Raw genomic sequence first — 25,754 nt, 5'->3', positions numbered from 1 at the left:
ATTTTTTTTCCAGCCTGTGGTTTGACTTTTCATTTTCATAACAGTGTCTTTTGAAGAGAAAGGCTTTCTTAATAAGAAATAAACTGAATAGCTCCATATGCATGAAAGAAATTGAATTTGTAGTTACAATCCTTCTCACAAAAAAAGCCTTCTCAATCCAGCCCCAGTTTAACTTCGCTACTAAACATTTATGGAATATACAATACCAGTTCCATACAAATACTTCTAGAAAATAAAAATACAAGAGAATACTTCACAACTCATTCTGTGATGCCAGCATTGCTATGATACCAAAATCAGATAAAGAAGTCACAAGACAAGAAAACACTCGTTATGAATGCAGATATAAAAATCTTTAACAAACTTTCAGCAAATCAAATTCAGCAATATCTAGAAAGAATAAATAGATCACGATGAAGTGAGGTTTATCCTAGGAATGTAGAGTTGGTTTCACAGGTGAACTCAATCAATGCGATTTACCAAATTAACTGACTAAAAAAGAAAAACTCATGTGAGCCTCTCATGGGTGCAGAAAAAGTATTTGGAAAAAAAAGAACAACATTGATTCTTGATTTAAAAGAAAAAAACATTCTCAGGAAAGTAGGAGTGCAGGGGACTTCCTCAATCTGACAGAGAGCACCTACGAAGGGCTTTATTTTTATTTTTATTTTTTTTTAAAAGAGACCGGGTCTTGCTCTGTTGCCCAGGCTGTAATCAGTGCAGAACCATAGTTCATTGCAGCCTTGAATTCTGGGCTCAAAGAATCCTCTTGCCTTTGCCTCTCTAGTATCTGGGACTACAAGCACACACCACGCCTGGTTAATTTTTTAATTTTTTGTAGAGATGAGGTCTTGCTATGTTGCCCAGGGTGGTCTTGAACTCCTGACCTCAAGCAATTTTCCTGCCTTTGCCTCCTGGAGTGCTGGAATTACAGGTGTCAGCCACTGTGCCTGGCCTGAAGGCCTCATTTCTACCTAGACCAGGTTCCCAGGAGATCCCATCTAGTCTCACAGTTTTAAATATCACTTGCAGTTCTGATGACTCCCACATTTATATCTGTATCCCAGACCTTTGAACTGTGGGTTTTCCTCCCAACTTTCTATTTTGACATCTTTCAAACATTTAATGGGCATCTCAAATTCATCATGTCTGAAACAGAACTGAGTTCCCAGTTCCCCACTCTTTTCAGTGTGCCCCTGTGGTGTAAGGGCTAAAATTAAGGCCCACTAGTGTGTGTTCCCTTTACATCTGGTCGAATTGGAAGGCCCTTGAATGGCGTAACTGCAGGTTCCCATCCCCACTCTGCTGCCACGGATAAGGTCCTCCAACCAAACCAACCTCCTAATTAGAAGAGGCAGGAGCAGTTCCTGCTTACAGGTGAGTAGTGGGCTTTAGCTCCCTGCCAGCTAGTGGAATTACTCAACAAGCCAATCACATCTTCCTACGGTAAGCAGGGGTCACCCCACCCTCTTGATACCACAAAACTGGCCTCTCACAGGCAAGTGCAACCCTGTGTCGTCCCGTGTAGGGTGCTGAGTCCTCCCCAGGGCATGAGTACATGTGATTAATAAACTGCTGTCCGTCTCATCTGTTCAGTGTTGGATGCCATGTGGTCAGCCATCTACAAAACCCAATGACAGGAATAACTTCTCTGGCAGCAGTGTTTTTTCTAATACCCCACAACCAACTCATCAGTAAACCCTTATTTATTCAACACTTAAACTGTTGAATAATCAAATCCGCATCAAATCTCTTCTTGCTCTTTCCACTGTGATCACTCCAGTCCAAAGCACTCTGTGGCCTGAGCTAGTGCACTGAGGGGCCCCTCCACCTCTGCCCATGCCCCGTACAGGCTGTTCACCGGTCATCAAAGGGATACTTTCATAACATAGGATGTATCACATCAGTCTTTCATTTAAAATTGTCCAGTGGTTTCCTGTGACACACTTGGGATAAAAGCCAAAGTCCTTACACCGCCGGAGAGCAAGCTCATCCACCCCATCTGCTCTCCTGCTCCCCCTTCAGCCACAATGCCCTGGCCACTGAACAGTCTGCTGCCCCTGAGCCTCAGCTCTTCTTCCCTTGCCTGGAACCATCTCCTGGATATGGACAGAGCCACGTGCCTCGCTCCCTCCAGTACGCTTCGTCCTCGTCGGGTCTGCCCAGGGGGTTCTCCCTCAGACTCCCTTTATCCTTTCCCTTGTTTTTTCTTCACTGTATTTCACTCATTCGCCCCAAATTACACTCTTTACTATCTGCTTCCACCCAATTAGAACATATGCTCCTTAAAGGCAGGGATCTTGTTCAGTGATGTGTCCTCAGTCATTATTGTTTTGCGATATACAAAACTCAAAAAATGTAAAATCGGTGCGGGTGAACAGAAATGAAGCCCTCCCAGCATCATCCATAACCCGAGCAAGTTGAAACTTGCACAGATGAATCAGAAAGGATGCTGCTGTTTCTTGGATGATGGACCCTAACGCAGTCTGTCTCAAAACTTTCATAGCGACTATCGTGGTGACCTACATAGAATATGCCTGAAACACATAAGTTGCTCAGTATCTGTTGCATAAATAAACAAACTCTAAGCAAGAATGCCTGCTTTTTCAATATCCAGTATTATAAATCTTTATAATCTTTGCCAACTGAGTATGTGAGAAATACTCTTAAATATAATTGAATACCCTGTTTGGTTTGATCTTTATAGTTGTTGTTGTTTTTTTTTTGAAAACTACCTTTCCTGGTGGTGCCTGTAGTTCAGTTGGCAGGGCACCAGCCACACACACCAAGGGTGGCAGGTTCGAACCCAGCCCTGGCCAGCTAAAAACAACGACAACTGCAACAACAACAACAACAACAACAACAACAAAATAGCCTGGTGTTGTGGCAGGCGCCTGTAGTCCCAACTACTTGGGAGGCTGAGGCAAGAGAATCATTTAAGCCCAAGAGTTTGAGGTTGCTGTGAGCTGTAATGCCACAGCACTCTACCCAGGGCGACAATATGAGACTCTGTCTCCAAAAAAAAAAAAGAAAACTACCTTTCCATATCTCTTGCTCAGCTTGTCTTTTTCCCATTGCTTTGTGAGAGTTATTGATACATTAAAGAAATTATTTCTTTGTGTATCTTGTGCTACAAGTACATTTTCCCAGTTTTATAAGAGGCAATTAAAACTTGGTTGTTGCTTTGTAGTCATATTATCAATCTCTTTCTTTTGGCTTCTGGGTGTGAGGCCTGTTTAGAAAGTCCTTTCCTGTTCCAAGATCATCAAAGCATTTGTACTTGTCCTATTCTAATACTTTTATATATATAATGTTTATATTATAAGTTTAGATCTTTGATCTGGGATTTAACTTGAGGTATGAAGAGTAAGAAAGTGAACTAGTTTAAAAAGTAAATTTACCCTTAAAATACAATAAAAATTTCTGGGTACTATTACATAATTACTGTTTTAACTTTCCTAAAGAATATTCATAATTTAAAAAATGAATTCAAAGTTCACCTGTTTTATAGTATAAAGTTTTATACACATTTTAATACATATGTATACATGTATGAATGTGTATGTAATGCAATAAAATTATATTTTCCTTAATACTTTGAAATGTCATATTACAGTTTGACATTATTATTACTATTAAAGTAGTTTCTATTTCTTCTTTTTCAATATCTTCTTGCTTTCTTGGATCTTCTAGATTTCTTTTTTGTTCTACTGTATTTTCTTTCAAACAGTTTCTTTTCAATTAAGCTCACTTCTTCATGAAGTAAGGAGGTCTTTATTCTTAGCAGGAAGGAGAAGAGATTTAGTATAAACTGGTAACTCAGAGAAAAATTTGATTCTTCATAGGTTGTCAGATGTTTACAATAGCTAGAAAGAAAAGAAAAAATATTAAGTTCTCTTTATTTTGTTTGTTTTTTGAGATAGAGTCTTAAGCTGTCGCCCTGAGTAGAGTGCCATAGTGTTATAGCTCACAGCAACCTCCAACTCTTGGGTTCAAGAGATCCTCTTGCCTCTGTTTTTCCATTTTTAGTAGAGACGGAGTTTCACTTTTTGCTCAGGCCGGTCTTGAACTTGTGAGCTCAAGCAATCCTCCTGCCTCAGCCTCCCAGAGTACTATGATTATAGGTGTGAGCTACCATGCCTGACCATTAAGCTCTCTTTAAATGATTATTTAGAAATGCATCCATAACACTTGAACTTACTCCAGATAAATTAGTAAATATATGTGATTAGGCTTAAAACAGTATTCTGAGTTAGAAGGAAATTTAGAACAATTTGGTAACACTCCTTAACTCTACAAAGGAAAAATTTTCACAGTGTCCATGGCCACCATGCAAGGGACACAGATAGTGCTGGGAGCTGGGTCTCAGGACTCCTCACCCAGAGTATCTTCCACTCCAGATGGGTCACTACTCCACCTTCTTACCTTGGTCAAAGCAAACAAAAGCCCACAAGGAGAGATTCTGAACATATTTTTTAAAATAAACTAAAGGAAACAAATAATCCCCAACTGTCACCCAAAATAAGAAATCAGGCTTAAAGAGTTGACTGAACATAGTCAAACCTGAATCTAATCATTGTAACTAATGCTAACTGTCAATCTCTAACTACATCAAATTATAGGCAATCCAGGAACAGAGGAACAGGTCAAACATTATCATTTGGTTGTCATCAGCATCCAGACTATGGGAAATTTTACAGGACACATGTGACCTGGATCACTCACCAAGTACATTGTAAGAGGGGACAAAGGAAAGAGAGAGAAAAAAAGGGGACCTTATGAACTAAAACACTTAAAGGCTACACCAGCGGTTCTCAACCTGTGGGTCACGACCCACAGGAACTGTATTAAAGGGCCGCAGCATTAGGAAGGTTGAGAACCACTGGGCTATACCAACCACTTGGAACATATGGGCCTTATTTGGATTGAGTTAAACTCATTAGAATATTATATGACAACTGGGAAAAATCTAAACATTGACCGTACATTTGATAATATTAAGAAATTAGTATTAATTTTTTAATGTCTAATTAATAGTAGTATGCCTTTATTTAAAAAAATATTATGGCTTTGGGAATCTGCTTCCAAATAGTGAGGGGCAGAGGGTGAAGAAGTGAGTTGGGCCTGGGTGAAACGAGTCCAGGTATGTGGTAACTACTGTTGGTGGGTGACGGAGATAGGAGGGTTCTTTACATTATTCTTTCTATTTTTGAGTATATTTGAAATTGCCCATAATAAAGTTAAAAAAAATAAGAAATCAAATAACATACAGAAGCTACAGGCTTTGAGATATTATGATTTATATAACCTATATGGTCCTAAATTCCTGAACATCTATGTTTGTACCACAAAGCTCTGCCACCAATCAGCTATGACTATGGATAATTACTCCTGCTTTTCTCATCTGTAAAACAGTGAAAACAAAATACCCCCCCCAAACAGTACTCACAGTTCATAGAGTTGATAAAAATATTAACTAAGAATATATATTAAGCATGTAACCCAAGGCTTGGCACATGGTAACAGCTCAAAGATGTTCACTCCTCATACACTCCTTTAAAATTACCTTTTTTTTTTGTTTTCATTTAAAGTCAACCTTAAGTCTATTTTAAGTAATAATACGCAATAAAGCCAATATCCTACCAGGTTCACTGGTAGGAAATTTTGAAGCTTCAAATATCTGTTCACTGAATGGCCTAATAAAGATCAAATATAAAGGCAGTGCTCGTAGCTCAGTGGGTAGGGAGGGCACCAGCCATACACCAGGACTGGTGGGTTGGAACCCGGCCTAGGCCAGCTAAACAACAATGACAACTGCAACAAAAAAATAGCTGGGCGTTGTGGTGGGCGCCTCTAGTCCCAGCTACTTGGGAAGCTGAGGCAAGAGAATTGCTTAAGCCCAAGAGTTTGAGGTTGCTGTGAGATGTGACGCCACAGAACTCTACCACAGAGTTGGTAGAGGGCCACAGCTTGAGACTCTGTCTCAAAAAAAAAAAAAAGATCAAATATAAGCCATTTAAAGTAATTTTTACAAATATGGTGGCCTCTTGCTTTTCTACTTTTCTGATATTTTAGTTTCAGCTGTATTTAGAGAGATTCTTTTAGACAAAATGTTATCAGAAAAAGGGTAAAAGTATTGTTTCTCTTACTCTGGGACCATAAGGAAAGCTCTATTTCTATACCAGGAAGAAAAAGCATACAAATTTAATCTGAAATATCAGGACTTTTATTTTATTTATTTACTTATATTTTATTTTATTTTTTTTAAGAGACAGAGTCTCACTATGTCCCCCTCAGTAGACTGACGCGGCGTCACAGCTCACAGCAACCTCAAACTCTTGGGCTTAAGCGATACTCTTGCCTCAGCCTCCCAAGTAGCTGGGACTACAGGCGCCCGCCACAATGCCCGGCTATTTTTTTTTCTTTTGTTGTTGTTGTTGTTGCAGTTGTTGTTGTTTAGCTGGCCTGGGCTGGGTTTGAACCTGCTAGCCTTGGTGCATGTGGCTGACGCTGTAACCACTGTGCTATAGGTGCCAAGCCAGCATATGACATATTTTAGTATTGATTTTTTTTTTTTTTACTATAGTTTTAATAAATAGTTAAACATAAACTTTTAAAAATTCAAACCATGGGCGGCGCCTGTGGCTCAGCGGGTAGGGCGCCGGTCCCATATGCCGGAGGTGGCGGGTTCAAACCCAGCCCCGGCCAAATTAAAAAAAAAAAAAAAAAAATTCAAACCAAATTTTTGTGGGATAGCCAAAGCACCTCCAGTTCCTGGAGAATACAACTAGAAAACCACTGGACAGATGAACTGCTTCACAGCCAGTTTCTATGACAGGTCTTTTGACCTGGCCAATTGTCAGAACTGGCCTAATTAGAGATGGAGACTTCTATAAATGCAGAGTAGTAAGGGCATTTCAATTCACCGACATTGTTAGCTCTGCCCCAGGTAGGAAGGATAAACAACTTCCCACATCTGAAGTGCTCTTGCGGACTTCCTCTGCTTAGTTCCCAAGGTCTAAGTGCTCTTGAAATTATTTTATGGTAAATGTCTCCTCTGAACCCTCCAAAATGAGTCCTTCTGCATAACAAAATTCTCTGCATAGCTTCAGATCTGCTCTCATAAGTATCAAAAAACTTTCATTATTAAAATTTTGGTGGAAATCTTTAAAAACTAAGTTACATATTACTTGGTTGTCTTAAATAGCATATTCAGCATAATCATTTTCAGTCTTTACAATTATTACAAGTTATCTGTTTTTATTGTAGAACTATTAGAAAATTTGGCTATGAGAAACAACCCAAAGAGAAGGCACATAGCACCCTGGGGCATGCTCTATGTTGAAGTTCCAGCTTCTCTAGTGAGATAGAGTCATGAACCGGATGTTATGGACGAACTTCAAATCACTGTCATTTGAGTTCCTCTGTCTGGTTTGGATTCTGATGCTGGCTCTTCTACTGTTTGTCAGAGGATGTCATTTAGGTTTGCTGTCAAGATGGCTATCAGCAGGAGACCTCTCAGCTCCCTCCTCTGCTGTGTATTTGATGGCTGGGAGTTTGGAAATGAGACAACTCAGCATAAGAGTGGAGTTAGTAGGTTCTGAGTGAGGGGCTATGGGGCTTTCTGAGAAAAGCGCATAAACTTTACTCATGGTCTCAGCGATGTTTTTATTGGTTAGTAGAAGCCTTTTTTGCTTACTCTGGGGTTTGAGGTTGTGGTCTAAACTAGGGTGGACAGATAAATTTGGTGCATAAAGTCATGGTATTACTGAAACTTAATTGATACTGAAGAATTTAGCTTATAGTTTGTGCCAAGAAAAAATCTTAGCTGTTTCATAACTGACTACACCAACGTCTAGTAATAAGTCACTGTGTTAAATCTAAGAACATCCTAGCCAGGCGTTGTGGCGGGCACCTGTAGTCCCAGCTACTCGGGAGGCTGAGGCAGGAGAATTGCCTAAGACCAGGAGTTGGAGGTTGCTGTGAGCTGTGTGATGCCACAGCACTTTACCAAGAGCAATAAAGTGAAACTCTGTCTCTACAAAAAAAAAAAAAAATCTAAGAACATCCACATACCCACTCACATGCCTTGTGAGGCAGCATGAAGGTACAGATCACCCCAGATACTCAGGACTGACTTGTGTAGCGTTGGGAGGAAGGAGCCACATGGCAGCAAGCTACCTTCACCTGGGGCCTTGTGATGTGAAGCACTCCTCACTGGCCAGGACTACAACCTTTTCTCCTCTTGATGAAATCTTAAAATCTGGAAAGCCATTATACTGACCACTGCAAAGGAAGATATCACCTCAGATGCAAAGCCATCTGTGGGTGGGGGTGCTGGCCTTTTGCTGTTGCTGCGATTAAGACAGTGCTATTCCGGGCGGTGCCTGTGGCTCAGCGAGTAGGGCGCTGGCCCCATATACCGAGGGTGGCGGGTTCAAACCCAGCCCTGGCCAAACTGCAACAACAACAAAAAATAGCCGGGCATTGTGGTGGGTGCCTATAATCCCAGCTGCTCGGGAGGCTGAGGCAAGAGAATCACATAAGCCCAAGAGCTGGAGGTTGCTGTGAGCCGTGTGATGCCACGGCACTCTAGCGAGGGCAGTAAAGTGAGACTCTGCCTCTACAAAAAAAAAAAAAAAAAAAAAGACAGTGCTATTCCTTTGTTTTGAGACACACTTTGACTTTGTCATGCTCAGTAGTGCTGTGGCGTCATAGCTCACAGCAACCTCAAACTCTTGGGCTTAAGTGGTCTTCTTGCCTCATTTTTAGTAGAGACAGGGTCTCACTCTTTTTTTTTTTTTTTTTTTTAGAGACAGTGTCTCACTTTGTCGCTCTTGCGCTCTTGGTAGAGTGCCGTGGCATCACAGCTCACAGCAACCTCCTTAAGCGATTCTCTTGCCTCAGCCTCCCCGCAGGGTCTCACTCTTGCTCAGACCGGTCTCGAGCTTGTAAGCTCAAGTGATCTACTCGCCTCAGTCTCCCAGAATGCTAGGATTACAGGCGTAAGCCACTGTGCCCAGCTGACAGTGCTGTTCCATAATCATTACAAATGTATCTAAACTGGGTTTTTTGGTCCTCCTTTAGAGACAGGGTCTTGCTCCATGAGGCGATGCAATCATAACTCACTGTAACTTAGAACTCCTGGGCTCAAGGGATCTTCCCATGTTAGACTCCCTAGTAGCTGGCACCGAGGATGCAGTATAACCAACCAGTGTGCCAGAGACATGGTCATTAAGCCTGATGTGAGCTGAAAGCTTGTGTGCCTTACTATTTGGATACTACAGTGTTTTCACTGCATCCTATATAGATAGATTACTTTGCTTAATAGTTTTCTACCTTTAATCCCACTTGATTCAGAATCAATAATCATAAAAGCATACTTTGTAGACTAGATGTCACATGCCCACATTCAGTAGATATGAAGCAAGAATCTAAACATGAGACATAAAATCAAGGGGGCAAAGTTTAATGAGGAATAGGGTATTTGGCTGCTCAAAAGTCTCCCCAGAGATATAAATTGCAAGGGGAAAATTAGTAATTATACTGTGGAAAAACCACACACTACCTTGACCAAGTGATCAGTATTAACATCATAGGGGCAAATGGACACCTGTCTCCAGACGCCATGCCCTGAGAAGCAATACAAGGAGGAGGACACAGAGCTTACTTTGGTCTGAGATGTAGAGCCTGACTCTGGACATGAGGAAGCACCACATACAACTATCCTGAGAAACATTTTATAAAATAACTGATATTTTGGAAGAATACAGGTTAATGTCATGGAAGACAAAGAAAGGCTGAGGAACATCAGAATAGAGGGACTAAAGAGAAAAAAAATCAACAAATGCCTTATCTATTCTGAACTTGATCCTACCTCAAAAAGAGCACTGTTGGGGAATACGGACTGTTGGGGAATATTGTCTAGACAAAGTTATCATATCAATATGAAATTCCCTGAATTTGATACCTATACTGTGGTTACTTAATATCCTTATTTTTAGGAAATACAATATTAAAAGGTAAAAGGATATATTATATGTAACTTATTCAGAAAAAGAAATAATATGTACCAAAAAATACCGTTCACTCATGATGAACATTCACCATCACTTCTATTGCTGGGCTGCTCCACTGCAGGTTAATCCAGCACTAGGGGACCAATTTGTGCTAACTGTGCTACATCACCTTTTTTTATTTTCACCAGCTTTCCTAAAACTCTGACATAAGACTCAAATGATAATTCTGATTTTCTTGACTATAAGGTCAACAAATAACTTATCTGGCAGTTATTACAGTCAACTGCTTAAATTATATGTGACTTTTTCAAAAGTATTACATACCCTTTACAGAATTTCTGTGTACTAAGCCAATAGGAGGCATTCTTGGTTAGCAATGACTGGCCTTTCTCCTTCAGGACTCCCTGGAGGCTGTGTCCATGGAAACAAGTTCTATCATTGTCTTCTTCAGTCCAGTTAAACTGAAAACTTGAGGGATTTTTTTTTTCAACAGTTGGTGTCAAATCAACCAATGTGCTAAATTGTTTTTGCAGATTCACCACCATTTCTGGAAATGGAGGAAAAAAGTAAAGGAGTAAAATAAAAACTATTGTTAAATTACAAATAAAGCCTGGAGTTTGCTTGATAGAAATATACCAATGTTGGTTTTTCAGTTTCAACAAATGTACTATGGTAATGTAAGAAAGTAACATTAAGGGGAAACTAAAACTGGATGAGGGGCATGGGGGACCTACCTTAAAATAATGAAATGGTAATTTGATGTATATTCTACCACTATCTTTTTTTTTAATATTTATTTTTAGACAGGGTCTTGCTCTGTTACCCAGACCAGAGTTCAGTGGTGCAATCTTAGCTCACTGCAGACTTGAAGTCCTGGCCTCAAGCAATCCCTTTGCCTTATTCTCCCAAGTAATGGGGACTATAGGTGCATGCCACCATGCCCAGCAAATTTTTTTTTTTTGAGGCAGAGTTTCACTTTGTCATGCCTGGTAGAGTGCTGTGGCATCATAGCTCACAGCAATCTCAAACTCTTGGGCTCAAGCAATTCTCTTGCCTCAGCCTCTCAAGTAGCTGAGACTACAGGTGCCCACCACAACACCTGACTATTCTTTTGTTCCAATTGTCATTGTTGTTTAGCAGGCCCAGGCTGGGTTCGAACCTGAGCTATGGGTGCTGCCCATGTACTCACGGTTTGTTTTTTTTTCTAAGACAGAGTCTTACTATGTCACCCTTGGTAGAGTGCTGTGGCGTCACAGCTCACAGAAACTTCAAACTTTGGGCTTAAGCGATTCTCTTGTCTCAGCCTCCCAAGTAGCTGGGACTATAAGTGCCCACACAATGCACGGCTGTTTTTTGGTTGTAGTTGTCATTGTTGTTTGGCAGGCCCAGGCTGGATTTGAACCCTCCAGCTTCAGTGTATATGGCCGGCACCCTAGCCACTGAGCTACAGGTGCCAAGTCACACTCACACTTTTCAAGTCCAGATATTTACCTTTTCTCAATTGTGTTATTACTTGGGATTAACAAGAGAAAATTCAACTCACCTCTTCTTTTATATACTACGGGTTTGTCAATGAATGAGTAGTAGAGTGGCTTTTCACTTTTCCACACATACCTGTACAAGGTAGAAAAACAGTTGGAGCAGGATGGAGATGAAATGGACCTAAATGTATTTCAGAGAACAGTTCCTCTAAAGCAATATCTAAAATCTGTGATGTTCAGTATAATACTTCTGGTCCAGAAGGGCATACTGGCACGTGTCTACTCAGTCTCCCGAACTCATGGCCTGGAAGGAAATACTGACTGAGAAAACAGGCCAGTGGAACGGTGTGTTCCTCCTTAAAGGCCTCCCAGCGCCTGATGATCTTGGAGAAGCTCTTAATGATACAAAAAATACAGAAATGGTTTGCCTCATCCTTATTGCTCATTCTCATAAAGCGCAGCCACAACTGTTCCCCGTTGCCTTTGCCCCAGTTGTGTTTTTGCTGAAGTCAGTGGTATGTCTGACAACTCATATATAGAGTGAACAGAAAGTGCCAGACTGTCTGGCACTTGACACCAGGAAATCTATTCTATTCCTGGTATAAATGAGGAGGAAAGATTTGGATTCTAGGACAACACAGTCCTAACAGTCTCTGCATTGATTCAACCTATTCTTGTCTATGGCAGGGTAGGGAGGTTGGTCTGTACAAGGAGATCCTGGATTGATCTGGCCCTTGTGGGTTCCTATTGATAAGGGGTTACTAGCCCTGAACTCAGGCCAAAGAGAAGTGACATGTCCTATTTCTGGTTCTAAACTTTGCCAGATAGATACTCCTATTCTGGAACAAAAATAACAATCTTCATCTTTACTCTTATTTTCATTTCCTGTGAGTTCCCTAAAGAAGAGGACTTTTATCATAATTTATAATAAAAAATAAGTCTACCTTTTCTTGATCTCAGGCCATTTTCTTCTTTTGAGAGGCACTGTAGTGACAGGAATATTGAATCAGAGGACCTGGCTATGCCACTTTTTTTTTTTTTGATACAGAGTTTCACTATGTTGCCCTCAGTAGAGGGCTGTAGCATCACAGCTCACAGCAATCTTAAACTCTTGGGCTTAAGCAATTCTCTTGCCTCAGCCTCTCAGATAGCTGGGATTATAGGCGGCCGCTACAACGCCGGCTATTTTGTTGTTGTTGTTGCAGTTGTCACTGTTGTTTAGCAGGCCCGGGGGAGGCTCGAACCCACCAGCCTTGGTGTACATGGCCAGTGTCCTACTCTCTGAGCTTCAGGCGCCGAGCCAATCACTTTCTAGTGGTACGACCTTGAGCAATAACTTATGGAGGTTCTCAAAGGCAAAGACTATTTCAGTTGTCTTTATGCCCCCAGTGTTGGCATGGAATGACACATGTTGGGACTCATCTACTGTTTGACAAAATACCTGGGCAGTGGACTCTCAAGAAATATCTCTCAACTTCATAGAAAAGAAAATAATAAGGAGTAGAAAGCATTTTTTTAAAATCTGTAGTATTCTACAATTAGTATTTTTTCACCATTCATTTTTAATGCTAGGGAAGAAAATATACATAAAAGTATACATTTTAGTAATATTATGGTAGCAAATAATCATTTTAACTAACTTAATAACTATACATAAAACAGATGTTAACTTTTTACTTTGAATTTCCACAGTGATTTAAAATGTTAAGAACAGAAACAAATTTTTTCTAATCATCCGGGAGCAAAAGAGATGTAATCAATACTATATACTTGCTGAAAATTATGTAAAACTAAATTTTAAGAAACCATATCATATTTAAAATGTATCAGAGTAGGCAATGCCTGTGGCTCAGGGAGTAGGGTGCCAGCCCCATATACCGAGGGTGGCGGGTTCAAACCCAGCTCTGGCCAAACTGCAACAAAAAAATAGCGGGGTATTGTAGCAGGAGCCTGTAGTCCCAGCTACTTGGAAGGCTGAGGCAGGAGAATCACTTAAGCCCAAGAGCTGGAGGTTGCTGTGAGCTGACACAATGGCACTCTATGGAGGGCAACAGAGTAAGACTCTATCTCTTAAAAACAAAACAAAAAAATAAGTAAATAAAAATAAAATGTATCAGAAGGCTTGTCATTTAACTCTATGGTAAATGAGTCTGTGATTCTAACGTGTCTTTTTATGATTTATTTTTGTAAGTAATGAAAGTAACAAATCTTAAAGGATCAAGAAGTCCCCTAAATAGTCTAATCATGCCCTGTGAATACCAATTTAGGCAAAAGTGTCTTAAGCATTTACATGGGTTGCAATTATGCTATAACCAAGGAGGCATAATCACTTCCTTAGGGTGATATGCCCAGAGAATGGAAAAGGTGATCTAAAATAAAACACTTCTGGCTTGGCGCCTATAGCTCAGTGGCTAGGGTGCCAGTCACATACATGGATGGCAGGTTCAAACCGAGCCTAGGCCTGCCAAACAACGACAACTACAACCAAAAAATAGCTGGGCATTGTGGTGGGTGTCTGTAGTTCCAGCTACTTGGGACCTGAGGACAAAAAATCACTTAAGCCCAAGAGTTGGAGGTTGCTGTGAGCTGTGACACCACAGCACTCTACCAAGGGCAACATAGTGAGACTCTGTCTCAAAAAACAAAAACAAAAAACCACTTCAGGGCAGCCCTGTGGCTCAAAGGAGTAAGGTGCCAGCCCCATATGCTGGAGGTCATGGGTTCGGGTTCAAACCCAGCCCCGGCCAAAACCTGCAAAAAAAAACAAAACAAAAACACTTCAACCATCCACTGTTTAGATACAGCTATTGACACATTTTCTCAAAAATTTACTTTATTTTATTTTGCCTACCTCTTTCCCGTTATATAAAGCTACAAAAACAGAGACATGCCACAAAGGTCTTGTTTCCCAGACAGAAGTGTTTGTATGCTTCCCTTCTGTCTTGAAATGATTTCTTTCCCCATTTAAAACAATTACGGTATAATTTACATAAGATAGGGCAGCGCCTCTGGCTCACTGAGTAGGGCGCCAGCCTCATATACCGAGGGTGGGGGTTCAAACCCGGCCTGGCCAAACTGCAACAACAACAACAAAATTTACATACGATAATATTCACTCTTTTCAGTGTAGTTCTGCTAGCATTGACAAAAACATACAGTTGTGTATTCACAATTACTAGGCTGAACAGTCCCATCTCTCCAAACCACCTTTGCCACACCCCACCTATCAATCCCTCTCTCTACACCCTTGATCTTGGGCAACACCCTTGATTTTGGGCAACCACTAGTCTGTTTTTCTGTCTGTATATAGTTTAGCCTTTTCCAGAATGTAATAAAAATAAAATCATATGTAACCTTTTGAGACTTTCATTTAGTATAACGCATTTCAGATTCGCTCATATTGTCAAATGTATCATAAGTTTGTTCCTTTGTATTGCTGAATGGCATTCCATTGTATGGACATACCACAGTTTATCCATTCACCAGCTGAAGGTCACCTGGAATGCTACCAGTTTGGGGCAATTATGAATGAAACCACTATAAATATTACTATGCAGATTTTTGTATGATCTTAAGTTTTCATTTCACGTGGGTAAATATCTAGGAGTGAAAAATACTGGACAGTATAAGTATATGTTTAACTTCATGAGAAACTGCCAAAATTTTCAAAATGGCAATACCATTTTGTATTCCCACATTTGGATGGTCAGTTTTTATTTTTAGCCCCTCTAACTAGTGTGTAATGGTATCTCATTGTGCTTTTAATTTAAATTTCCCTATTAATCCATTCACGTCAGAGGCTGAAATTTTTGAATTTTTTGCATGGCTTTTTGACAAGCTCCCAGCATGCAAGTATCTGCAGTAGTGACTAACTCTGTATACCACATGATAAAAGGCACCCTGGGGAGGAAGACGTGTGAAAAATCAGAACTTGGTGATGAACTTGAGCAGCAGGATATAAATAACTCCCACATCACTACTATTCCTACAATGGAACATGAAGCATAAATGGGCTAATTAATAATGTTAAACATCTCTTCATATGTCATCCACATATCACCTTTGGTAAAGTGTCCGTTCAAAAATTGAGTTTATTTTCTTATTGTATGATCATTCTTATTTTATTTTATTTTTTGAGATAGAATCTCATTATGTTGCCCTCGGTAGAGTGTCGTGGTATCATAGCTCATAGCTGTCGGCTCAAAACTCAAGCTCAAACTCTTGGGCTTAAGCGATTCTTTTGCTTTAGCCTCCCAAGTAGCAGGGACAACAGGTGCCTGGCTATTTTTTGTTGCAGTTATCATTGTTGTTTAGCTGACCTGGGTTGGGTTTGAACCTACCAGACTTGGTGCATGTGGCTGGTGCCATAACCACTGTCCTACGGGTGCCAGGCTGCTTTATATATTTTAGATATAAATTCTTTATCAGATATGCAATTTACATACAATTTTTCCTACTCTGTGGCTTTTTATTCTCTTAAGTGTCTTTTGTGGAGAAGTTCTTCTGATGAGGTCCAATTTATCAATTTTTTTTTCTTTCATAAATCATGCTTTTGGTATCAATATCTAAGAATCATATGCCTAACTCAAAAGGTTGCAGAGACTTTCCGCATGGGCTTAAAATTTTCCTCCATGTAAAGAACCAATATTGTTAAAATGTCTATTCTGCCCAAAGTGATTTACAGTTTTAATGCAATTCTCATCAAAATATCAATGTCATTTTCCATAGAATCCGAAAAAACAATTCTTAATTTCATATGGAATCAATAAGAAGCCTAAATAGCTAAGGAAAATTAAAAACCAAAACAACAACAAAAACAAAACAAAAAACCAAATCAAGAGGCATCACATTACTAGATTTCATATTATAGTAAAAGGCTATAGTAATCAAAACAGCATGGCTAATATAAAAGCAGACACATAGATCAATAGAACCAAAAAGAGAACCTACAAATAAAACCATACACCTACAACCAAGTGATTTTTGACAAAGCAGACAAAAACATAGATTGGGGAAAAGAATGCCCTATTCAATAATTGGTGCTGGGAAAATTGGAGGACCACATGCAGAAGAAAGAAACCTGTCTCTCATCATACATAAAAATTAACTCAAGATGGATTGATATCTGACACCATACAAAAGAAAACTTAGAAAAATTTTTCTGGACATTGGCCTAGGCAAAAAATTTATGATTAAGACTCCAAAGGCAAATACAACAAACCCAAAATAAATAAATGAGACTAAATTAAGATAAAAAGTTTCTGCACAACAAAAGAAATAATCAACAGAGTAAACAGACAACCTGCAGAATGGGAAAAACTATTCACAAAACTGTATGTCTGACAAAGGATTAATATCCAGAATCTACAAGGAACTAAAACAAATTAGCAAGAAAAAAAAATAATAACCTCATTAAAAAGTGGGCAAAAGACATGAATATTTTTCAAAAGATATACAAATGGCCAGCAAACATGAAAAAATACTCAGCATCACTAATAATCAGGCAAATTAAAACCACAAAGAGATACCACCTTGCCAGTAAGAAAGGCCATTATTAAAAAGTTAAAAAATGATAGATGTTAGCAATCAGTACAAGTTCTATGGAAAATAGTATGGAGATTCCTTAAAGAACTAGAAGGACGCCTACCATTCAATCCAGCAATCCCACTACTGGGTATCTTCCCAAGGGAAAAATGTCATTATATTAAAAAGAAAAAAATGTAGTGACATGTTTATTGCAGCACAATTCATATGCAATCAACCTAAGTGCCCATCAATTCATGAGTCGATAATGTGGTATGTATACACACACACAGAGGAATAGTACTTAGCCACAAAGAAGAATGAAATTATATCTCTCAGATAGTAACTTAGATGGAACTGGAAGCTATTATCCTTAGTGAAGTATTTCAGGAATGGAAAAATGAATATCACAAGTACTCACTTAGAAGTGGGAGCTAACCAATGGGTATACAAGGTCATGCAGAATGGCACAACAGACTCTGAAGACTCAGAAAAGGAGAGAGCGGGACATGGATGAGGGATCAAAAATTACCTACTGGGTACAATATATACTATTTGGGAGACGGGTGCACTAAAAGCTCTGACTTCACTACTATACAATTCATCTGTGCACCAAAAAAAAAGAAAAAATTGTATCTACTAAATCTACTGAATTAAAAAAAGTCTTTCATGTACTTCTCAACATTTATGAAGTCATCAAAGCAGTCTTTTAAGCTGTTTTAGGTTTTCAACTACTCTGCGACAGAGTGAGACTCTGTCTCAAAAAAAAAAGTTATCTGATAACATGAATGATGATATTCAGAACAGAGATAAAAATCAGAAATTTATGTTAATATGGGGGTGGAGTGGGATGAAATGAATAGGTGATCATCATGCACAGAGGCTTTGTGCCCAACCATTAGTTAGTAGTGATTTACACGGTGTATTAGCCCATAGCACATACTCTATTAAGTAGGATTTTAGTAAGAGGAAATGCCATTTTATAACTTGACCTACCTGCTTTCTTCCTTAGAGACAGGGTCTTGCCTAGGCTAGAGAGCAGTGGTAACAATCATAGCTCACTGCAGCCTTGCACTACCGGACTCAAGTCATCTTCTGGCCTTATAATCCTGAGTAGCTATGACTATAGGTGTGTGCATTCATGCCCAGCTGATTTTTTATGGTCTCCAACTTCTGGCCTCAAGCAATCCTCCTACCTTGGCCTCCCAAAATGCTAGGATTGCAGGTGTGAGATATCATGTCTGATACTATTAGATTAACTTACTTTGGTCATTAAAATCTCTCCTAAAGTAGCTAAAAGTCAGTAAATTTTAGATGTGCAACTGATTAAACCACTGCAATATGAATTGGGCCTACAATCGCTATGTTTGAAGTGGAACCTGGTTTGGGCTAAGGAAACCTTGTCACCAATGAGACACCTGAGTAGCATGATCCCTGAATACCTGCCTCTCGGATCAGTTAGGACTAACCTCAGCCAGCACCATAAATAGGAAAGCTGATTCTCTACAATGACCTAAGAAAACAGAGCATACTCTTATTCTTACTGCTATTCTTGTGCCCATTGAGACCTACTGACTAACGAGCCATTCTTTCTCTGGTGGGGAAGAGAAAGGACCAATTTCCTGAGACAATCAGAATAAACTCACCTCCACCTCTTTATCACTGTCCATCAAATCTGACCAGTTAACACCTATCTCTTCTCCCTCTTTGGCAGAGATGCTTTATCACCCCTGGGAATCTGTTTCTCTACTGAAAAGCCCTCTGAAATTCAGAAGAAAAATAATCTAATTCTACCTCTGAAATGTGAAAATTGGGTCTTGATTACAGTCTATAAGTGAGAATTATCTCTATTTTAATGATGAAGAAACTGGACCTGAACAAATTATCATTTCAATTAATTTGAGAAACCTGGATTTTTCTCAAAGGATATAAAATTACTTGATTAAGCTCAGTGCCTGTAGCACAGTGGTTATGGCGCCAGCCACATACACGGAGGCTGGCAGGTTCAAACCCAGCCTGGGCCACCTAAACAACAATGACAACTGCAACAAAAAATAGCTGGGCGTTATGGTGGGCCCCTGTAGTCCCAACTATGTGGAAGGCAAGAGAATCACTTGAGCCCAAATAACAAAATTACTTGATCGAATTAGTATTATTGTTATTTACATAAAATAGACAGATGTTAACTTTTTCTTCAAAGTCTCACAGAGACTAAAAGTCTCAACTAGAGGATAAGTATTTGCCTGTAATGCAGTCAGGATCAAACCTTGCACTATCTCTAAAGCTATGCTTTTTCCACTCTATCACAATGAATCTGTCACAGAGTGACATTTGTAATCTTTTTAATATTGGAAATCATAAATGAGAAATGACCAAATTGAGAAAGGAGAGGAGGGAGGAGTACTAGAAATGCAGGTGAGACTCATGCAAATTGTAAAAGTTAATAGCAAAGTACACTGTGGTACCCTGGATTGGATCCTGAAACAGAAAGAGGACATTAATGGAAACACTGCTGAAATCCAAATTGAATTTAGTGTTTAGTTAGTAATGTAAAAAAGAAAAAAGTTGATTAGAATATAGGACTAATATTTCTAAAAAATAAAAATGTTGCATTGCCGTTGAGTCCATTCTGAGTCCAAACTTCAGCTTTCAGATGTAACACACAGAAATAAAGTAGGTGAATCTTAAACCAGAGGAGATAACATACTTTGCCCTTGCTTCTTCCCATTTATATTTTTTCTCATCAAGAGTTTTCTTCATTACTTGGTACCACTTTCTGAAGTCAAACCATGCCTTATCTGAAAGAGAGAAAATCTAAGATTATTAACCAAATAACTTACATTATAATAATATATATTGTTCATCTTAATCTTCATTCATTGACATAGCTAAAGACTTACATAAGAGCTCTTAGAAATTATGGATGGAGTCACTGTCTCCATACTCTGATAAGACTCTACTGAGCAATCTATCACTCTTTTAAGTTCTTACCTATAATGTGGCTCCAACTAGATTACACTGAAATCACCTTTTACATGTCTGTTACTCCTAGACTTGACTATTAACCTCCTTGAGAACAGAACATGTACTTTGTATGCCACTACAAAGGAGCTGCCTCCTCCCCCAAACCTAGTACCCAGCCCAGTGCCTGGCACATGGTAGTGCTCCAACATGGCAAATACACGAATTAAGAAAAAAAAGATTAATAAATGTGTGAAATGGTACTACAGTAGCTGAATTTAGACTTCCAATTTCATCAGCTCCTCTTCCTACATACTTCCTAATACTTATTCAAAGACTCTAGAGATAAGAAAGTAACTTGCATTGCATAGCTCATAGGAGTGTGTGTTCAAGATGCAGTGGTGAGGGCGGCTCCTGTGGCTCAGTGGGTAAGGCACCGGCCCCATATACCAAGGGTGGTGGGTTCAAACCCGGCCCCGGCCAAACTGCAACAAAAAAATAGCCAGGCATTCTGGTGGACACCTGTAGTCACAGCTTGGGAGGCTGAGACAAGAGAATTGCCTAAACCCAGGAGTTGAAGGTTGCTGAGAGCTATGTGATGCCACGGCACTCTACCGAGGGCAATAAAGTGAGACTCTGTCTCTTAAAAAAAAAAAAGATGCAATGGTGAGGTGGCGCCCATAGTTCAGGGTAGGGTGTCAGCCATATACACCAAGGCTGGCTGGTTCAAACTTGGCCTAGGCCAGCTAAAGCAACAATGACAACTGCAACAAAAATAATAGCCGGGCATTGTGGCAGGCGCCTGTAGTCCCAGCAACTTGGGAGGCTGAGGCAAGAGAATCGCTTAAGCCCAAGAGTTTGAGGTTGCTATGAGCTGTGATGCCACAGCACTCTTCCGAGGGTGACAAAGTGAGACTCTGTCTCCAAAAAATAAAAAAAATAAAAAAAATCTTTTTATCTGACCAATATAATAATCATCTAATCTAATACAACCTTATAGGCCATACAGCCTTGGAAGAAAGGAAACCAAAATTAAAAAGAGAAGTGGAAAACTATAGCAATTAATAGAACTCAAGGTTCTTTGACATTGAAGAAGTCACAACTTCTCTTAACCAAAATGTCTTTCTCAATAATGTAGGGAGTCAAGGAGTGGTGGTCAGCAGAGAGAATGACAATACAGACTTGAGGCGTTCAAGGCACAGAGGTCAAAGTGCTGTGCTTACATGTCTACACAGTCTACTGTTACCTTTCAATATGAGAAAGAACATTACAAGATAGCTCCTTCAACCTTTCCCTCTGTGTAGAAGCCAACACAAACAATGTACAGAAAGAAGTATTTTATTTTGCACATACTCAGAAAAGAACACACAAGCTGATCACCACCATTAAACTCAAACTTCTAAAACCAATGAATGTAAACCTTGGTGAGAACATTAAGGAATTAGAATTGAATTTAAGAATTCACATATTCCACCATACTTCACTGAGTTGCTCTCAGGCCAGTCACTATGTTAGGCACTGAAGACAATTTTTTTTTTTTTTTAAAGAAAGGAAGATATGGTCCTCACCTGGAAGCTCACGATCTACCTATTTGTGTGTATATCACTTAGAATGTACTTATCACATACCAGATATTCTTCTAGGCACTTTACAAATATTAGAAATCTAATAAGGAACAGATACACTGAGGCCGTTAGTTATAATTCACTGTATCAAACATCTAGCAGAATTTTGGACAGGAGTGATTGGTTCTGATTTGGTAAGAGGTGAAGCAGTGTGCAGTGGGTGGGTGGGAAGAACAGGTAGAAAAGTGATATTGATGCTGCATCTTAAGGAATGAAGAGGAATTTGTTGGGAACTAAAGGGAGCTATAGGGTAGGAAGGAAAGAGCATTCCATTAGCATGGCTGGTGAGTAGAAGCTGGGAATGAAAAACAGGCTGGTCTTACACACAGTAGAAAGTCACTGACTTGTTTAGTAGCCTACAGATATAATTAGATGATAAGATGAAAAAAATCATTCTGTACACATATGTGTGTATAGGAGTACAAGTCTATTTTTCAGTTTCTTCCTTATTTTTATTGCATCGTTTAATTCATCAATCACAAGCACTTTGAATTTGATAAAAAAAATTAGGTACCTTTTTTGTTCTTTTTATTATATTTTTCGGCAAGATTAGACAAAGACCTGTAGATAATAAAAAATAAGTCAATTTATTTAGAAATCACATATTTGCCCCATATGCCGGAGGTGGTGGGTTCAATAACCCAGACCTGGCCAAAAAAAAGAAATCACATATTTGGATGGTTAATTTTGAATTCTTCCAAGAGAAAAGTGTAGAACAGTAACTGATACCAAATTTTAATGGAGAAACAATTACTGAAGCAGAGGGAAAAGGCACACTCTAAACACTGTCATTCTTTGGTGGTATTTGGGGGGGTAAATTTTTTTTCTTTTTTTTTTGTAGAGACAGAGTCTTATTGTACCGCCCTCGGTAGAGTGCCGGGGCATCACAGGGCTCACAGCAACCTCTAACTCTTGGGCTTACATGATTCTCCTGCCTCAGCCTCCCGAGCAGCTGGGACTACAGGCACCCGCCACAATGCCTGGCTATTTTTTTGTTGCAGTTTGGCCGGGGCTGGGTTTGAACCCGCCACCCTCGGCATATGGGGCTGGTGCCCTACTCACTGAGCCACAGGCGCCACCCTGGGTGGGGGGGTAAATTTTAAAAATCTTTGAGTGCCAGGAGCCTGAAGGCAAAGCAGTAAAGTGCTGAATGATTCTTTAGGATTTATGATGACACTTTAAAACTCAAAAATCAGTGGAGCAACAAGAAACATTATTACCTAAAGAGTAATAGAAATAAAACATGATTAAACAACTGACAAACAGCTGAGTGAAGTATCATGGAAGAAATAATAGTCATTACTAGTCAATGTCCTATAACAACGAACAGCATCCATTTTCTATTGAGATAATACATGAATTCCTTTATTCTCAACAATTAGGTAAAAAACAAATCAATTTTTCTTTTCCTTAGCTGCCCTTTCTTTCCTTTTTTTTTTTAGACAGAGTCTCACTTTATGGCTCTCAGTAGAGTGCTGTGGCGTCACAGCTCACAGCAACCTCCAACTCCTGGGCTTAAGCGATTCTCTTGCCTCAGCCTCCTGAGTAGCTGGGACTACAGGTGCCCGCCAGAACGCCCGGCTATTCCTTAGCCTCTTTAAAAACTAAGAACTGCACAATAAAGTGTTACCTGTCATAAAATTAACATACACTTACCATTCAAAATTGTCATCCAATAAAAAGAGCAGTTTCAATACTACCACAATGATAGCTACAGCTTGTAAATCATATTTAACAGTTTTTGCCCTTTTAGCTATAGGATCAAATGTCAGAAAATCCACTTCTCCTACTCCAGTCATTTTTACCACTTGGCAGGCTAAACTGTGCATTTCATCTGTTAAAGAATAAAACAATAAAATGTAAATTAAATTTTTGACTAATTAGGCCATACAAACATGCATACTCACAAGAGTAAAGAACCCAGAGACATACATTTTGTATCAAATAAAATAAGCCAAAAATCTATTTATCTGCATAGAAAACTAATGACAGAAGCTTGGCAAGGCATATACTCCCTATTTTGACCTTATGAAACATTTACTCTTTGTAGCTCACATCTTGGAACCCTGAGGACAGCTACGCAGCAGCATTCGGTTGTTTCATCCATGTCTCTCAGCTGCGTTTCTACAGCAGTGTGTGCTTACCTGAAACAAATTCCCTTGAAGACCAAAAAGCTTCTCTAGGAATGGATATGTACTGGCTGGCACCCTGACTAGCACACTGGAAGCCATCAGCAAGTGCTTAACTAGATATACTGCTTTCCTAAAGAAATTACATGCTCAGGATAGACTGCATTTAGTATTTAAGGATGAATAATGTGGGACTAGGAGCCAGGAAACCTGGGACCTTTATTTAGGCTTTCTAATCATTAGCTCTGTGACTCTAGAGTCAGTCACTTATTCTCAGTTTCTTCACTTGTAAAATGGGTTACAATGAGGATAAACTGAGATAAGACAGCACAAGTGAAAACTCTTAAGTGACTAAACAAATTTCTGTACTCCCTAATCTAAGTACCTAAGATGTACCACATCTTATTCTAATTAATTTCAAGCATAAGCGCCATTATTTGTAAGAGCATAATGAACTTGCACAGATGGAACTGAATCTCCTACATACATTCAGTCATCATGTCCTGCTGATTCCATCCCCTCAATGCAGCATACAGTACTTTGGTTACCAGTAAGTAGACTGTGGAACTAAAGGTCTGGGACTACTCTGTAAGTTTACTAGCTCTGTGACCTTGAATAAGTTACATGACCTCTCTGTGCTTCAGTTTTTTAAAAATCTGCATAAAAAAGGAACAACAATAGTGCCTACTTCATAGTTATTGTTCAGTTTAATGAGTTAATATAACTAAAGCACTCAGATCAGTGCTGACTACTCGCAGATCAGTGCGGACTGCTCCCTTTTCTCTCTCTCCACTGCTGCTCCTTAGTTCACCCTCAAAATTGGTAGCTCTCATTCTGGTCTTACCCTGCTGTGGTCCAACCATTTTATTCCCTTGCCTTCATGAACCCATTAAAGCTTCTCTCTCCCAACCTAAGTAGATCTCTACAGTGCCCCAAACAAACCATATTCTCACTTGCCTCTGCTTTGCACAGCTACTTTTGACCGTTCACCTAAACAGTCAATTCCTTTTCCCCATATCTCATCTCCAGCTTTGCTGGGCTGATAATCACACATCTTATAGAACTCAGTTATACCAATCACTTCTCCTGAGAATGCTTATGTAATGTCAGCAGACTTCTTTGATCAGCCCTCCTCTGAGTGCTGAGGCAGCTCCTGGTATTCACGCCCCTCCTGAATACAGTTAAGGGTTTACTTCTTTATCTTCTTGAAGAAGAACTTGAAAGTGACTCAGCATTGTTTTATAACTTCCTAACTGTGGCAACCTACACATAATTGGTACTAATTACATGTTTATGATAAAGAATGAGTAAAATACAAAACTAATTTCTTTCTCGAAATGTTTAAGTAAAAATTTTGTATTGATTAGAAATGCTTATTCATACAGAAATAGAATGTACATAACATGATAATTCAAAATATGGCATAAAAGCACTTCTATATGTCTACTACACTCTAATAACTTAGCTGAAGTGTTCACTTGGTTTTTACTCATTCTTTTCATTAAACATTTATTGAGAACTATGTTCTGGGTACCTGAGATTAAAAAAAAAAAACAAAAACAGTCCTTTTCCTCAAGGAGCTCAGTGTTTAGTAACATGTAAATATTTATTTAGAGACAGACTTTCACTTTGTCACCCTCGGTAGAGTGCTATAGCGTCACAGCTCACAGCAGCCTCAAATTCTTGGGCTCAAGCAATTCTTTTGCCTCAGCCTCTGTGTAGCTGGGACTACAGGCACCCGGCACAACACCCAGCTGTTTCTAGAGATAAGGTCTCGCTCTTGCTCAGAATGATCTTGAACCTGTGAGCTCAGGGCAATCCACTCGCCTTGGCATGCCAGAGTACTAAGATTATAGGCATGAGCCACCGTGCCAGGCCTTAACAAGTAAATATTTAAAATGAAATATGCTAAGGAGTATGACAAAGATGGTGCGTTGGGGGAAATACAAATGGTCCAACAAGTCTTTAATGTTGAAATGTAAAGAGGTTGGCAGTGCCAGATCTTGAAGACCTTTG

At 39.5% G+C, this 25,754-nt stretch overlaps 1 protein-coding gene across 3 annotated transcripts in view; it reads right to left on the bottom strand.

The window, feature by feature from the left end:
- Positions 1-340: 340 nt before the first annotated feature.
- The window catches only part of TAF1B (TATA-box binding protein associated factor, RNA polymerase I subunit B), an 87,988-nt gene continuing 62,574 nt past the window's right edge, over positions 341-25,754 (bottom strand). For 2 of the 3 annotated variants that reach the window (XM_053589688.1, XM_053589690.1), the window contains exons 10-15: positions 23,266-23,443; positions 22,124-22,170; positions 19,731-19,821; positions 11,563-11,633; positions 10,344-10,566; positions 341-3,866 (exon numbers count right to left, since the gene is read on the bottom strand). In XM_053589688.1, the coding sequence (XP_053445663.1) occupies positions 3,662-3,866; positions 10,344-10,566; positions 11,563-11,633; positions 19,731-19,821; positions 22,124-22,170; positions 23,266-23,443 (815 nt within the window). In that variant the 3' untranslated portion in view covers positions 341-3,661. The remainder of the gene's footprint in view (positions 3,867-10,343; positions 10,567-11,562; positions 11,634-19,730; positions 19,822-22,123; positions 22,171-23,265; positions 23,444-25,754) is intronic. The other variant, XM_053589689.1, reaches the window with a different exon arrangement.

Source organism: Nycticebus coucang, chromosome 4 (genome assembly GCF_027406575.1).
Source record: "Nycticebus coucang isolate mNycCou1 chromosome 4, mNycCou1.pri, whole genome shotgun sequence".
NCBI lineage: Eukaryota > Metazoa > Chordata > Mammalia > Primates > Lorisidae > Nycticebus > Nycticebus coucang.
This window is presented reverse-complemented; position numbering and strand designations above follow the sequence as displayed.